The 16427-nt window shown below is 36.2% G+C and overlaps 1 protein-coding gene across 5 annotated transcripts in view; it reads left to right on the top strand.

Annotated features, from left to right (window-relative positions):
* The window catches only part of ABCB7 (ATP binding cassette subfamily B member 7), a 167880-nt gene that overhangs the window by 104848 nt on the left and 46605 nt on the right, over window positions 1–16427 (top strand). For all 5 annotated transcript variants that reach the window (XR_010406193.1, XM_064574271.1, XM_054508529.2 and 2 more), the window contains one exon: window positions 236–355. Coding sequence is in view for 4 of the 5 variants with exons in the window: in XM_064574271.1 (XP_064430341.1) it covers window positions 236–355 (120 nt within the window). In the remaining variant the exon portion in view is untranslated. The remainder of the gene's footprint in view (window positions 1–235; window positions 356–16427) is intronic.

The raw sequence follows: 16427 nt of genomic DNA, 5'->3' as shown, positions 1-16427 counted from the left end.
CTTTTGTGTTTCCATACAAATTTTAGTATTATTTTTTCTAGTTCTGTGAAAAATGTTGTTGGTATTTTGATAGGGATTGCATTAACACTGTATGTTAATTATACTTGAATAAAAAAAGTTATGTTTGAAATGTTTGCAAATTTCTCTCAAATATGTACATAATTCTACATTATTGAAATGCAGTTATATTTGAAATGACATGTTACTTACTGCTTTGTTTTCTCTCTTTCAACAGTTAAAAGATGTTGATACTCGGAAAATCATAAAAGCAATGCTTTCTTATGTGTGGCCCAAAGACAGGCCAGATCTACGAGCTAGGGTTGCCATTTCCTTGGGATTTTTGGGTGGCGCAAAGGTAAGAATGGGAGAAATTATACATTGTTTGTTGCTGTAACTAAGAAATAGTATGGCATTTTCTAATAATGAAACTTGAGCTGATAAAAGCTACTTTGGGGTAGCACTGTTAACTTTTAGGACCCTCATTTATATAACTATTTTATGCAGTCAGAAATTATATGGTAATGCCCATTTTATCTGTGGATCAGATTTAAGGGCCTCAACTTAATGGAATTCACTCCTGAAACCAGTGTAAGATAAAGGATCATTAGTTGTGACAAAGCATTAGGAACTTTATAAAAGAATCTCCTCAGAGCCCTGTTGGCTCTTTCTTAATATATATTTCTAGTAAGCTTGGTTTTCAGCTCCTAGTAAACTGAAAAGAGGATGAAAACACATTTAGACACACTGATAGTCATAAGTGGTAAACAACAAGGTGAAGGGAAAAAAACAGGAAAACTTAAAAAAAAATACACCCACAAAAGCTGGGCATTTTTGTACCACTCAGTATAGGGGTCCTCTATATCTTAGCAGCTTCTTCAGTTTATCTCTGTAATGTATGTAGCGCATTTTAATAAGGCAGTTATAATGACTCTGAACTTTGAAGGAAAAAACCTTATTTTCAATTTACTCAGATTTTAAAGTCAGTGAAGTATATATCTTTAGGTACAATATGTATTATGGTACATATGTAGTCTTTGGAGTCAGAATTCCTGGGCTCTGGCACTTACTAACGTAACATTGGGCAAATTGCTTAGTCTTCATGCCTCAGTTTCCCAAGTTGTAAAATAAGGTAAAATACTGTTTTCATAAGGATTAAATAAATTAACATACAAAAGACTTGAAACAGTGTTTGGCACGTAGTAAAACATATGTGTTAAAATAAAAATAAATTAATTTAGATTTCCATCAAAAATATGGTTAAAAAGTCTGCTGAAAAGTATAAATGACGTTTGACTGCCACTCTTATGTGTAAGGGTTAATACATTGTTTTAGAACCCAGGTCATATCACTTATTTCTTCTCTGTGTCAGGTATGTTGCCTTTTATTTACTTACTCTTTTCCTTACTCTAAAAATGTGTATTGAGAACTTGTCATACAAAGGACTGTTCTTGGCCCTGCAGAGTATTCAAACATAAATAAAGCATATTTCTTCTCTCAAATCATACAGGATAAGACAAGTTACATTTTATTGCTATACTGCAGAGTAAGTCATAAATAATTTAAAAGAAGTACCATTCACATATTGGGTGATTTCATAGGAAAAAACCACCAAGATGGGGAGTCTGGAAAGGTTTCACAGAGGAGGTGATGTCTGAGATAGTCTTGGATTGAGGTAGGATTGTTATAGGTATAGGAGTAACATGGACAGGATGAGAGAGGGCATATAGTGTGTGTGGAGTAGTAAATACTCCAGCTTTGCTCTAGTGAGGGGATAGTGTTTCAGAGAAACTAGAAGTAACCTTGGAAAGATAGATGGAGCTCCTAATGTGAAATACCTTAACTGAAACAAAAATTTAATTATGTTGGAACTAGGAATATATATTTTGAGTAGAAGAATAATAATTTTAGAGCTATACTTTAGGAAATTAATCTGATCCTGTTGTATAAGATGGATTAGGGTGGTAAGAGAACTAAAGTAGGGATACTATTGATTTTCATTTCATGTATTCATTCAGCAAATATTTACTGGCCAGTTATGAGGCTGATGTAATAATCTAAATGAAAAGTAATAGCACTTTGTACTGGAGTAGTGGTAGAAATGGTAATATGGAGGGAGAAGATGCCAGAGATATTGTGAGGTAAGGGAAGTAGAATCAACAAGACTTAGCAATGGATCAGATATTAGAAGTAAAAGAGAAATAGGTTTCAAAGTTGATGCCAAGGATTAGAGAAGAAAAATGCTTTTAACAGAAGTAGGTAGGAAGTTAGGAGGTCTTGTTTGGGAAGATGAAAATTTTGGTTTGGTGCAAGTTAAGTTTGAGATGCTAAAGGAACGTTGAGACAGAGATATTTAGCTGATAATATAAAATGCAAGACAAGTTCAGGAAGGAGCCCCAGGCTAGAGAGATTAAGAGGTAATAGTTGGGGGGGATAGGTAAAACAATGCAGATTAGTTCACCAAGGAATAGAGCAGAAATAGAAGATGACTACAGACAGAACCTGTGATAAATGTGCTCCTATAGGGTAATAAACAGTAATGGAAACAGGAAAGGAGTGATTGGAGAGTAAAACTAGAATAATTCAGTCCAACTGTTCATTGTCTTTTCTCCTCTCTCATCTATTGTATTGGTTCTGTTGAGTACTCTCCCAATGAACCAGACCCCTTCCCTGGGAGAAGACTAAATCAGGATACTAAACAACAGACCAAGAATCCATACTTTATTGTTTATTTAAGCTGAACAGAGAGGATAATATTATAAATCTAATTTTGGTAGCTAATGTTGAAATTCTTTGAACTCATATTTTTAGCACAGTACTGGTGGCAGAATTGTCTTTTACCTACAAATTACTTAAGGATAAAGATTATTCTGAGCTCTTGTGCAAGGCAGGATTAGCAAATTGGCCTTTATGCTTTATTAGCTGACTGAAAGTACTTGGCTGACAAGTTAAAGGCAGATTGTTTTCTGGACTTCCTCTTGAATTGAAGAGAACAGGTTAGAACATGACTAATTAGGTTAGTTGAAGGGAGGAGTGTTAAATAATGACATTTATATTAGATTTTATTTTTGGAGTGGATTTCAGTTCAAAATACAGATTTCTGTTGCTTGGTGACAGGTCAATGTCAGGGTATAAAGAATAGGTCAAGGTAACTTTCTTAAGGACTGAAATATTTTTGAAGGCTAATATTTGATTTTTCTCTCAGTAAATACTGAGCACTGATAGAATGGATAGTGCTGTACTAACCTCATATAAACTAATAAGTAAGCAGAAATTAATATAGAAAAATCAGTCCTCAGAAAGTATGTTTGATTCCTTTTGAGTTAGGAAAAGAAATAAATTACCTGATATTATAATGATTGCCTGCTTCTACTTTCAGAACATATAGAAAAACAGTTTACTTTTCACTAGACAGGAACTAGACCATAGAATAACTTTAGAAATATATAGTAGTCGCATATAACCATTCCTAACATCATTTTTCTAGCTTCTCTACTGTCCTCAGTTTAAAAGTGATTATTATTCTCCCAATCTTTAAAACCTGGTCATTGTTTAATTTTGGTAGTATTGCAGGTATGATTTATACTTGGTATGCAAAGGTGGATTGTTATTCCTTTCATTCGTTGGCTTCCTATTTTTTTTTTCAACCTGATTACATGCTTTGGCATATAAGCACTTTGGACCAATCTATTCCCCTTTATACTCTGGTCTTCCTGACCTCCTCCATGTACTTGTGGGACTCTTAGGGCAGGTTCAGGAATCTTCTCAGCTATTACTATTAACGAATGCCACCCAGCATCTGAGGAGCATGTGGTGGTTTCATAGCAAGGCCAGAATCATCCCTGAGGGAGAAGGAGGACAGAAAAAGAGAAATATCAAGTGAGAAGAAGAAAAAGGGAGGAGAATTCCATGCTTAACATATGGGGCCACAGCATACCATCTGCTTACTTGTCTATTAATGCTCTTTTCATTCTGAAGGTCTTAAGGCTATCATTGTCTCCAGCAGAGATTTTTTAAGATAAACTGTATTATGTAAAGATGCCTTGCAGCCCAGAGAAGGCCAAGAAGGATGGGTTGGTATTTCTTCTGAGTTGCAGCAATTCTATTTTTAATATGTTGGAGTCCTATATGAGATATATTTTAGGGGTTCTGCTGCCAAGAGAGAGACAGAGATAGAGACAGACAGAGATAGAACACTATTTGCCTTCATTCCTTAAATCCCTACAAATCATATGCAGTGCCTTTTCTTACCATCCACACATATATCCTAGGAGTATCACATTATTATTAATCTGGGGATTTTGAGGTCTAAGGATTTTTTTTTTTTTAATTTAACCTTTCTGTTAGTATATCACATACAGCTGTGTCAGGATTTAAGGAAAATATAAAACATATTTACTAAAATCATCTGTTTTCATAAAATAAGTGTTTATTTTAATGTTATAAAAAAGTTTACTCCGGGCGCCTGGGTGGCTCAGTCTTTAAGTGTCTGCCTTTGGCTCAGGTCATGATCCCAGGGTCCTGGGATCGAGTCCCGCATCGGGCTCCCTGCTCGGCGGGAAGCCTGCCTCTCCCTCTCCCACTCCCCCTGCTTGTGTTCCCTCTCTCGCTGTGTCTCTCTCTGTCAAATAAATAAATAAAATCTTTAAAAAAAAAGAAAGTTTACTCATATTCTCTAACCAGCACCATCTTTGGAACCACTTAGTTGACAGAGAACTTGCAAGCACAGAACATTAAAGTATCAAGTACAAAAAGACACCTCAATTAAAAACCTGCAAATGAAAATAAGCTTTATTTAAAATTATAATTTCAAGGGAGAGGGTATTTTCCAAAAATATAAATAATATCCCTTTTTTCAAGAATGCATCTATTTTAAGGAATAATATATGTATTATTAGTAGTAAGGAATAATATATTTGTCTTAGTCCATTTACACTGCTATAAAAAACACCATAAACTAGATGGTTCATAGATGGCTGTCTTTTTGTTGTAACCTACATGGTGTAAAAGCTTAAGAAGGGTCTTTGGGGGCTTTTTTGTAAGGGCACTAATTCCATAAGGGCCTGATCACCTCTTAAAGGCCCCATTTCCGATATCATCCTCTGGGGGGTTAGGATTCAACATGTGAATTTGCCAGGGGGACATTCAGATCATAGAAATATGTATTGAGCAACATTTGTTGAGTGACTGTTAGGTACAAGATACGGTTCTAGGCAGCTGGGAATGCAAAAATGAATAAAATGTGGGCCTTGCCTTCCCTCCTGGAGTTGCAGTGTACTGAAGGAGAAAAATACACAAATAATGATTATATATAAATATCCAAAGGGAGTCACAAATGAAGATATATGGGAGTTTCAGCAATTAGTCATTTAAGGGAAGGCTTCATGGAAGAGCTAGAGTTTTCTAGTTACTGTCTTGACATTAGCAACTTCAAAAGATTCATGCACTTTTTGCTTAACTTTGATTCTTAAAAAATTTTCTTAAAAACACTTTTTAAAATGAAACATTGCTACCTAAAGCCTTTAGTTGAGAAGTATGATTTATATCCTGGAGTATTTTTTTTTTAATTAAAAGACTTTATATTTTAGAGAAGTTTTAGGCCTACCGAAAAATTGAGCAGTAAGGACAGAGAATTCCTCTATATCCCCCCACCCTAAATCCCGCTCAATTTCTTCTACTACTAACATCTTGCATTAATATGGTACAGTTGTTGTAACTGATGAACCAATTATTTAAAAATACATTATTCTTTTTTTTTCTCATTAAACTTTTGCTTTAATGGGTCTTAAAATTCTGTGACAGATTTTTGGTCAAGTTGTTTCCATTAAAAAGTACTGATTTTAAAAACTATTTAAAACTGCCACACACACACACACACACACACACACGGTCCACAAAACATTTTCCTTTCCTTCTGAAGGTTTTATGATGCATTGTTATCATTAACCAGTCTTTTACTTTTATAAACTTAAATGGCCATTTGACACAAACAGTTCTGAGACCGTTCTTCCACCACTGATTAAGACTGGGGTGGCAGGTATTGGGGATAATATTCATTTAGCCTTCTGAGCTTTCTGGGCAGATTTGGTGACCTTGCCAGCTCTAGCTGCCTTCTTGTCCACTGCTTTGATGACACCCACAGCAACCATCTGTCTCATGTCATGAACAGCAAAATGGCCCAGAGGAGGAGAGTCAGAGAAGCTCTCAACGCACATAGGCTTGCCAGGAACCATATCAACAATGGCAGCATCACCAGATTTCAAGAACTTGGGACCATCTTCCATAACTACTTGCTGGGATTTTGATTTGGACTGCATTGATTATATAGAGCAAGTTTAGGAACAGCTGACATCTTAACAATATTGAGTCATTCCATCCATGAACATGGAATCTATTCATTTAGTTCCTTTTTTATTTCTTTCATCAGAGTACTGTAGTTTTCCTCATACAGATCTTGAACATGCTTTGTTAGATTTATACCTAATTATATCATTTTGGGTACTAATTTAACTGGTATTTTTTTTTTATTTCAAATCATGTATTGTTCACTGGAGATATATAGGGAAGCAATTGACTTTTGTATATTAACTTTGTATCCTGCAACCTTGCTAGAGTTGCTTATTAGTTTCAGGAGGGTTTTTTGTTGTTGCTGTTGTTGTTGTTGTTGTCAGTTCTTTTGGATTTTCTACATAGATAATTGTATCATCTGCAAAAATGGTTTTATTTCTTCTTCCTATTATGTGTGCCTTCTATTTCCTTTTCTTATTGCATTAGCTACGACTTCCAGTACCATCTTGAACAAGAGCGATAAGAGAGGGCATCTTTGCTTTGTTCCCAAATTTAGGGATAAAGCATCTAGTTAGTTTCTCATCATTAAGTATATTGTTAGCTATAGGGTTTTTTGTAGGTGTCCTTAATCAAGTTGAAGAAGTTTCTTTCTATTCTATTCCTAGTTTGCTGAGAATTTTTATCATGAATAGGTGTTGGATTTTTGTCTAGTGCCTTTTTTGCCTCTATTGATATCATGATATTTTTTCTTTAGCCTGTTGATGTGATGGATTACATTAATTGATTTTCCAGTGTTGAACGAGCTATGCATACCTGGAATGAATTCCCCTTGGTCATGTTTTATAATTATTTTTATACATTATTGGATTTGGTTTGCTGATATTTTGTGAGAATTTTTTATCTGTGATCATGAGAGATAGTGGTCCAGAGTTTTCCTTTTTTGTAATGTCTGCCTGGTTTTGGTATTAGGGTAGTGCTGGCCTCCTAGAATGAGTTCAGAAATTTTCCCTCTATCTCTGTTTTCTGGAAGGGATGGTATTTACAAATTGTCTGAGTATGTTGTATACTTTTATTTTCTCCTTGTTTTGCCTTGCAAATCATATCTCCGTTTAGTGCTCTTGTTCTTTATGTTCTTTTTCTCCTTCTGATCCTCTTGAAACTGGAGCGGTCTTTTACCTATTCACATATATTGGGCCCTTCTTGGCAGCACTAGTTACAGAGTCCTTAATTATCAGAGGCTGCTGTGAAAGAGATTAATTATTGAGGAATTTAGGTATTAAAAAGGTCTGGAAGAATTGGGTTCGTCAGATATAGACAATACTTTCATGACCAAGAAGGGAAAAGTCACTGTAAAATCTAGAATTTGAGACCCTCAACAAACTGATCATATGGACCAGTAAATTTGGCATCCTATAGATACAGCATACTTTTGGCTGTCCTTTATGGTGATTGTACTTTTTCCTTAATTCCATTATTTAATTAATGTCCCAACCTGTGCATTTCCAAGTTAAAATTAAACAAATTCAATTTCCTGATGATATACCAGTCTCTGAAAATTCAAGAATTTAGAAGATTATTTATATATGTGATTTAAACTTTTGATCTAGGAAAGAAAAATAATTGTGATAATAAGTCCTTTTATTTCTCTTGTACTTAATGGTAAATTAATGGGCACATTGCAGTTATAGGTGAAACAACTTCTGTCACATGATTATAATCCAGTAAAAAACCGTTTCTCAATTTTTAGAAAACAACAGGGGGATTAAACCCCATACTGTGTCAATTTTGATTGAAATACATTAATCTAGCCTTATTTTTTTTTAAAGATTTTATTTATTTATTTGACACAGAGAGAGACAGCAAGAGAGAGAACACAAGCAGGGGGAGTGGGAGAGGGAGAAGCAGGCTTCCCACGGAGCAGGGAGCCCCATGTGGGGCTCGATTCCAGGACCCTGGGATCATGACCTGAGCTGAAGGGAGACACTTCACAACAGAGCCACCCAGGCGCCCCTAGCCTTATTTTTAGACCTCTCCAGCCTCTGGGGAGCCAGGTCTGGTGTGGTCTGAGACATTGGCTTTTTAAAATTTTACTTTTTATATGCATGCAGTAAAGTGTACTCTTTTATGACTTTTAGTACATGGATAATATTAGTGTAATTACTGCCACAGTCAGGATACAGAAAAGTGCTGTATTTATACATTCTGGATATGAGACCTTTCTCAGATATATAATTTGCAAATATTTTCTCCCATCTGTAGCTTTTAAAAAAATTCCAATAGTGTTTTATATAGAACAAGAGTTTTTAATTTTGATAGGCTCCAGTTTATCTTTTTTTTTCTTTATGGATTATGTTTTAGTTGTTATATCTAAGAACTTTTTGCCTAACTCAAGTTCATTACAATTTTCTCCTGAGTTTTCTTCTAAAAGTTATATTTTCACCTTTTACATTTATATTTATGCTCCATTTTGAGTTAATTATTGTATCCAGTTTAGTTGAAAGTTCATTGTTTTGTGTAGTTGTTTGTAACATAAAGGCTATACTCTCCCAATTGAATTTCCTTTGTATCCTATTGCTGCTGTAAAAACTTTTAATACTTGATAGCTTAAAACAACACATATGTATTATTTTGTAAAGGTCAGAAGTCCAAAATTAGGTTCCTGGGTGAGAATAAAAGCATTTGTCAGGGCTGTGTTCCCTCCAGAGCCTCTTGGGGGAGAATCCATTCCCATGCCTTTTCCATTGGCATTCCTTGACTTGTGGCCCCTCCTTCTATCTTAAAGCCAGCAGCATCTGCAATCTCTCTAACTCTGACTCTTGGCTTCTATAGTCATATCTTTTCTCTTGACTTTGGATCCCCTGCCCCCCGTCTCCCTCTTATTATAAGGACCCTTTTGATTACACTTGGCCCACCCAGGAAATTCACAATACTCTTCCCAGCTCATATTCTTTAGTTTAATCACATGCAAAGTTTGTTTTGCTATGTAAGGTATCATCTTCACAGGTTCTGGAGATTAGTACATTAGTACATGGAGATTTTACGGCACCATTATTCTCTCTACCATAGTGTGTGTATGTGTGTGTCTATCCTTTTCTGGACTTTGTTATTGTCTGTTGATCTATATGTATGTGTCTCTCCATTCATCAACACCACATTGACTTTATTGTTGTAGCTTTATAGTAAGACGTAAAGATAGTGTGATTCTTCCAGTGTTTTTCTTTTTAAAATTGTTTTGGCTATTCTAGTTTTTTTGTCTGTCCATATAATTTTAGAATAATCTTGTGTATAGCTACAAAGAAGCCATGTAGGGTTTTTAAAGATTTTTTTTTTTTTTTGAGACAGACAGAATGAGAGACAGAGAGCATGAGAGGGAGGAGGGTCAGAGGGAGAAGCAGACTCCCTGCCGAGCAGGGAGCCCGATGCAGGACTTGATCCCGGGACTCCAGGATCATGACCTGAGCCGAAGGCAGTCGCTTAACCAACTGAGCCACCCAGGCGCCCGAAGCCATGTAGGGTTTTTAAATGGATTTTTATTAAATCTCTAGACCAACTGGGAGAATTGACATCCCTACTATATTGAGTGTTCCCAGTCAGTGAACATAAAATATCTCTCCCATTTACTTAGATCTTGTTTCATTTATTTTGTATGTCCTTGTAGCTTTCAGCATACAGACACTGAACATGTTTGATTAGACCATTGGTTTCCAGCCAGGGGTGATTTTGCCCTTCAGGGGACATTTGGCACTATCTGGAGATATTTTTGATGGTCACAGTTGGCGATAAGGGTGCCACTAGCATATAGTAGGTAGACGTCAGGGACACTACTAAACACCCTAAAGTGCACAGAATATCTCTTTCCATAAGAAAGAATTATCTAACTCAGAATGTCTATAGTGCTGAAGGTTGAGAAATCCTGGGTTAAGTTTATACTTAAGGATTTCTTTGCGGTGGGTGGGTATTGTAATTTTTTTAAAGATTTTATTTATTTATTAGAGAGAGAGCATGAGAGAGCACGAGCCAGGGGGAGGGGCAGAGAGAGAGGGAAAAGCAGACTCCCCACTGAGCAGGGAGCCTGATGTGGAACTCCATCCCAGGACCCTGGGATCATGACCTGAGCCAAGGGCAGACACTTAACTGGCTAAGCCACCCAGGCACCTGGGTATTGTAATTTTTAAAAATGTTGGTTTCCAGTCATTCATTACTAGTATATTGATACATTAGTAATTATTTGCTTATGCTGGTCATTATAATTTGTTGATAATTATGTTGATAATTATTGATAAATTTGGAGTTTGGCCTACCATTTTATTATTTGTTTTATGCCAGTTTCCTCTTTCTCTTGTTACTCTGTTTCACCTTTACTGCCATCTTTTGTGTTATTTAAGCATGTTTTACTATCCCATTTTATCTATTGTGCCATTTAAGTCTATCTATTCATATAATTTTTTTGTAGTTGCTCTAGGAATTACAGTATTGATACTGAACTTTTTATAGCTTACTTAGAATCAGTATTTTACCATTTCAAGTGATATGTAAAAACCTTACTACCCTTTAAGTCCTTTTACCTTCCCCCTTTATGTTTACAGGTTAACTTTTGCATTACATCTGTATACATTGAAAACCCTATTAGTCAATGATTTAACTTTCACAATGATTTAACTTTTTGTCCATCAAACGTATTTTATTTTATTTTTTAAAGATTTTATTTATTTATTTGAGAGAGAGGATGAGAGGAGAGAGAGAGCACATGAGAGGGGGGAGGGTCAGAGGGAGAAGCAGACTCCCTGCTGAGCAGGGAGCCCGATGTGGGACTCGATCTCGGGACTCCAGGATCATGACCTGAGCCGAAGGCAGTCGCTTAACCAACTGAGCCACCCAGGCGCCCATCAAACATATTTTAAAGAACTTAAGAGAATAGGCTACTATATTTGCACAGATATTTACCATTTCTGTTGCTTTTCCTTCATTTCTCATGTTCCAGTTTCTGTCTGCTTCCATTTCCCATGTGTATGAAGAGTTTCCTTTAGCAGTTTTTTTAGAGGAGGTCTGCTAGTGACTAATTTTTTGTTTTCCTTAACCTGAAATGTCTTGATATTCCTTTCATTCCTGAAGGCTAATTTTGCTGATTACAGGATTCTAAGTTGACAGTTCTTTTCTTTTACCACTTGAAAAATGTGCCACTTCCTGCTGGCCTCCCTGGAAATCTGGTTTCTTCAAATTGTTTTTCCCCTTATACATAATGTATTGTTTCTATCTGGCTGCTTTTAAGATTTTTAAATTTGTCTTTAGCTTTTGGAATTTTAATTATAATGTGTCTTGGTGTGAATTTCTTTGGGTTTTCCCTAATCAGGGGGTTGCTCAGCTTCTTGAATCTGTAAGTTTATGTCTTTTGCCAAATTTGGGGAATTTTTAGTCATTATGTCTTTGAATACTTTTTCCAGCCTCAGACTTTCTCTTCTAATCTTCTGAGACTCTAAAGAGGAGTGATAGATCTTTTTTTATAGTCCCATAGATCGCAGAGTCTTCTACCCTCTCTCCCTTTTTTTAGTGTTTTTTTCTCTGTTGTTCATACTCAATAAATTTTATTCTGTTTTCAAGTTGACTGAGTCTTTCCTTTGTCCTCTCCATTCTGCATGGAGCCCATTCAGTTATTTTTTTTAATTCAGTCAATATATTTTTTGGTTCCAGATTTTTCATTTGGTTCTTTATGTCCTCTATTTATTTGCTGAGACATTCCACTTTTTGTTGTTTGAAGCATGTTCATAAGTGCTCCTTGAAGCACTTTTGTGATGGCTATTCTGAAATCCTCATCAGGTAGTTCTAACATTTGTGTCAGTTGATTATATTCTTTTATTTCAAGTTGATATCTTAGTAGTCCTTGGTATAATGAGTGATTTTTTTATTGAAATCTTGGATATTTTGGGCATTATGGTATGAGACTCTGGCTTTTTAAAAAATCTTTTGTTTAGCAGGCCTCCTATGATAGTGCTCCAGTGGGGATGGGCTGCTGCCTCATTACTTCAGGTGGGGTTAAAAGCCCAGGTTCTTACCTTGGCCTCCATTGACTCCTAAAGAAAGGGACTCCTCATGGCTGCTAGGTGGGGTAGAAGTTTAGGCTCCTCAGCAGGATGAAAGACAAGCTACACACTAGGAGAAAATATTTGCAAATCATATACCCAACAAAGACCTCTATATCTAGAAAATATATAGAGAACTCTTAAACTCAGTATCAAAAAACAAAAACAAAAAACCAGCCCAGTTAAAAATTTGCAAAAGACATGAACAGATATTTAACCGAAGAGGATATATGGGTGGAAAATCAGAATATGAAAAGATGTTCAACGTCATTGCTGTTAGGGAAACACAAATTAAAACCACAAGATTTCACTATACACTTATTAAAATAGTTTCAAAATAAAGGGGTGCCTGGGTGGCTCAGTCGGTTGAGCGGCTGACTCTCGATCTCAGCTCAGGTCCTCGTCTCAGGGTCATGAGTTCAGGCCCCACATTGGGCTCCAATGTGTAGCCTACTTAAAAAAAAAAAGCTTTAAAATAAAAAATAGTGATGATATCAAATGTTGGTGAGGATGCAGAGGAATTGGATCACTCATACTTTGCTGGTGGTGGGAATATAAAATGGTACAGCCACTCAGAAAGAGTATGGCAGTTTCCTTAAAAGTTCAGTATAGAATTAGCATATGATTTACCAATTACTCTTGGACATTTATCCCAGAGAAATGAAAACTTATGACCACCTGTATGAAAATTTCCACAGCATCTTTTTATTTGTAGTCCAAAACTACAAACAATGAAAATGTCCTTTAGAGATGAATGGTTGAATAAACTTGGTACATCCATGGAATAGTACTTAGCTATAAAAAATGACCTATTGAGGGGCACCTGGGTGGCACAGTTGATTAAGCATCAGACTCCTGGTTTCAGTTCAGGTCGTGGTATCAGGGTCATGAGATTGAGCCCCATGTTGGGCTCCACATTCAGCGCAGAGTCTGCTTAAGACTCTCTCTCTCTCCCTCTCCCCCATCCCTTCCCGCCATGCACGTGCATGCTTTTTCTCTATCTCGAATAAATAAATCTTTAAAAATAAGCTATTGATACATGCATCATCCTTGATGAACCTCAGGGGCATCATGCTGAGTGAAGAAAAAGGTCATTCTTAAAAGATTACAAACTGCATGATTCCATACATATAATATTCTCAAAATGACTAAACTGTAGAGATCAAGTACAGATTAGTGATTGCCAGGGGACAGGGATTTAGGTGTGAGGCAAGGTGGGATGGAAGTGAATATAAAGAGGTAGCACAAGAGGTTTCTTTTGTTGTGATGGAATAGTTCTGTATCTTGATTGTGGTGATGGTTACATGGATCTGAAGATGGGATAAATAGCATAGAACCATATAGGCAACACATACAAACCACACACATACATGAATACACATTTAAATATGGTAAAAACTGAAGGAGTTCTGTAGTTTATTTAATATTAATGTGCCAGTGTATGTTTTTGGTCTTGATATTCAACTACAGCTATATAAGATGTTATCATTAGGAGACACAGTGAAGGGTTATGAGTCTCTTTGTACTACTTTTGCAACTTCCTGTGAGTCTACAATTACTTCAAAAGAAAAAAGTTTTTAAAAATTAACATTTCTCTTGAGGTGGTTTAAGTGTAGTTCTCGTGAAAGCAGAACATTAGGGAAAACCAATATGTGCCACCCCCTATGCTCAAAATACCACAAGGCCAGTGCAGCCAACACACATGTACTAATACAAACACCTACACATAATATACTCCTTTCTATGTCTTTGGTGTTTTTAAATTTCTTTCCTTTCTAAAATTACTTTTTTTGGGAAAACTGGAAGTAATCAACAGTTATTATTAGAGGTAGTACATGTTCTTAGCAGTGTGCTAGCTCCCTTTTTTCTGTCAATAAAAATACAGGACAGATGATACTCACATTCTTTACACATTTACGAGGATGCTCCCAAATTCGACCAAACCAAAACATATTTTCAAGAAGGTAAAATAACACAACTTTCTTGGTGATATATTAGTTTTAGTCACTACTCACTCTGGCTGTGGCAAAGATATAATAGACTGTAAGTTACGAGAATTGCGTCCTAGCTGTAACTGTCACTTTTTTTCCCACTCAAGAAATTGTATTAGAATGCAAGTGAGGGGATGTGGTCTTATTATACAGAAACCCTGGAATCTGCTCAAATTTTTTTAAATTACTTGTGCCATACTCTATGCTGGTTTCAGCAGCACATTTGAGAGCATCTACTTTAGGGTACAAATGAAGTAGAATAATATGGTCCCTTGCCTTATGAGCTGCTAATATGGCTGTGGTATACTAGGAAAAATTCTGAATTTCAAGTCAGTCTTGGATTTTAATCCTAGCTCTGTTGCTTACCAGACAGATCGTTAAACCTCATGGAACCTGTTTCCTCAATTACAGGGTTGTCCATTGAACAGAATTATTATTTCATTCAGCTTTCACCTTTGTGAAATTACCTAGCACCATACGTGTCTCTGGTAACTGTTGTTCTCAAAATGTTTGTTTTGCCACAAAAGGTTTGTGAACTGAGGTTGAGAAGCCAGTATATCCATGAACATTGTACCTAGAAAGCAAATGATAAATATATAGTAAAAAAGACAAATACTGAGGTATAAACTGTGAAAAAGAGGAGTTGGAAAATGGAAAGTGCCAAATGGGCTGCAGGTTTCAGAGATGGCATCATGATGGGGATGGTATTCAGAGTGGGTTTTAAAAATGGAGAGGAAGAAAGGTAAATCAGGCAGGCAGACCATTTCAAGCAGAAGCAAGAGCTTGAGGTTACATGATTCTGTAGAAGTCAAAATTGAGAAATTTATCATACTTCAAACCTGCTATTCTATTAGATTATATTTTAGAAGTTAGAAAAAATTTTAAGCAATTTATCCCATAGTGTTACATTCTTTTTTTTAATTAACATATAATGTTTGTTTCAGGGGTACAGGTCTGTGATTCATTAGTCTTACACAATTCACAGCGCTCACCATAGCACATACCCTCCCCAGTGTCCATCACCCAGCCAACCATAGCACATACCCTCCCCAATGTCCATCACCCAGCCACCCCATCCCTCCCACACCCCTCCACTCCAGCAACCCTCAGTTTGTTTCCTGAGATTGAGAGTCTCTTACGGTTTATCTCCCTCTCTGGTTTCATCTTGTTTCATTTTTCCCGCCCTTCCCCTATGATCCTCTGTCTTGTTTCTCAAATTCCTCATATCAGTGAGATCAGTTATCACAGTGTTACATTTTTTAAAGTGTTCCAACATCTGCTTTGTATTTTAATGATATTGTTGAGCCTGCTTGGTTGCTAGGACACTTGTATACTTTACTTTGAAATCTTGATTGGTAAGATCTACGTAGCTCCTGTCAGCTGTCAGCTAAACTTAGGCTTGTTGACAATATTTTTTATGTTTAACAAAGATGAATGATATAATAATGGGACATTAACAAGAGCTGGGATTTCATTGTTTTTGTTAAGCCTTATAGAATTGCTTTCAGGGCGCCTGGGTGGCTAAGTCGGTTGAGCGGCTGCCTTCAGCTCAGGTCATGATCGCAGGGTCCTGGGATCAAGCCTTGCTTTGGGCTCCCTGCTCAGCAGGGAGTCTGCTTCTTCCTCTCCCTCTGCGCACCCGCACTGCTCGTGCTTTCTTTCAAATAAATAGGTAAAGTCTTTAAAAAAAAGAATTGCTTTCACATGTTATTAATGTACATGAATTTAATTTCTTTAAAGCTTTGGCAGTCTAATCAGTTTTCTGTTCTTAAATGATAGTTGGTGTTTTTGTTACTATAACCTTGCAGAAAATGTGGAATGTGATTGAATATTTGCCTTGAATATATGAAAGCAGTATACCCATAATTTTCTTATTTTTTGGTGTATTCTCATGGGGAAATAGGTTGGTTTTTGAAAGCTTAGCTTGGTATTTAGTGGGTTTTGTTTAGTATTGGAGCAAAGGAATCTTCTTAAATTTTTATTATTGAGTTATAGTTGACATACATACAATGTCAATATTCAGGTGTACAGCAAAGTGATCCAACAATTCTATACATTACTCAGTGCTCACCAC

Source organism: Mirounga angustirostris, unplaced genomic scaffold, assembly GCF_029215605.1.
Source record: "Mirounga angustirostris isolate CCGP_5_RB_7025 unplaced genomic scaffold, mMirAng1.0.hap1 SCAF_11, whole genome shotgun sequence".
Classification (NCBI taxonomy): domain Eukaryota; kingdom Metazoa; phylum Chordata; class Mammalia; order Carnivora; family Phocidae; genus Mirounga; species Mirounga angustirostris.
The sequence above is the reverse complement of the archived record's forward strand: the minus strand, read 5'-3'. Positions and strand labels throughout refer to the sequence as shown.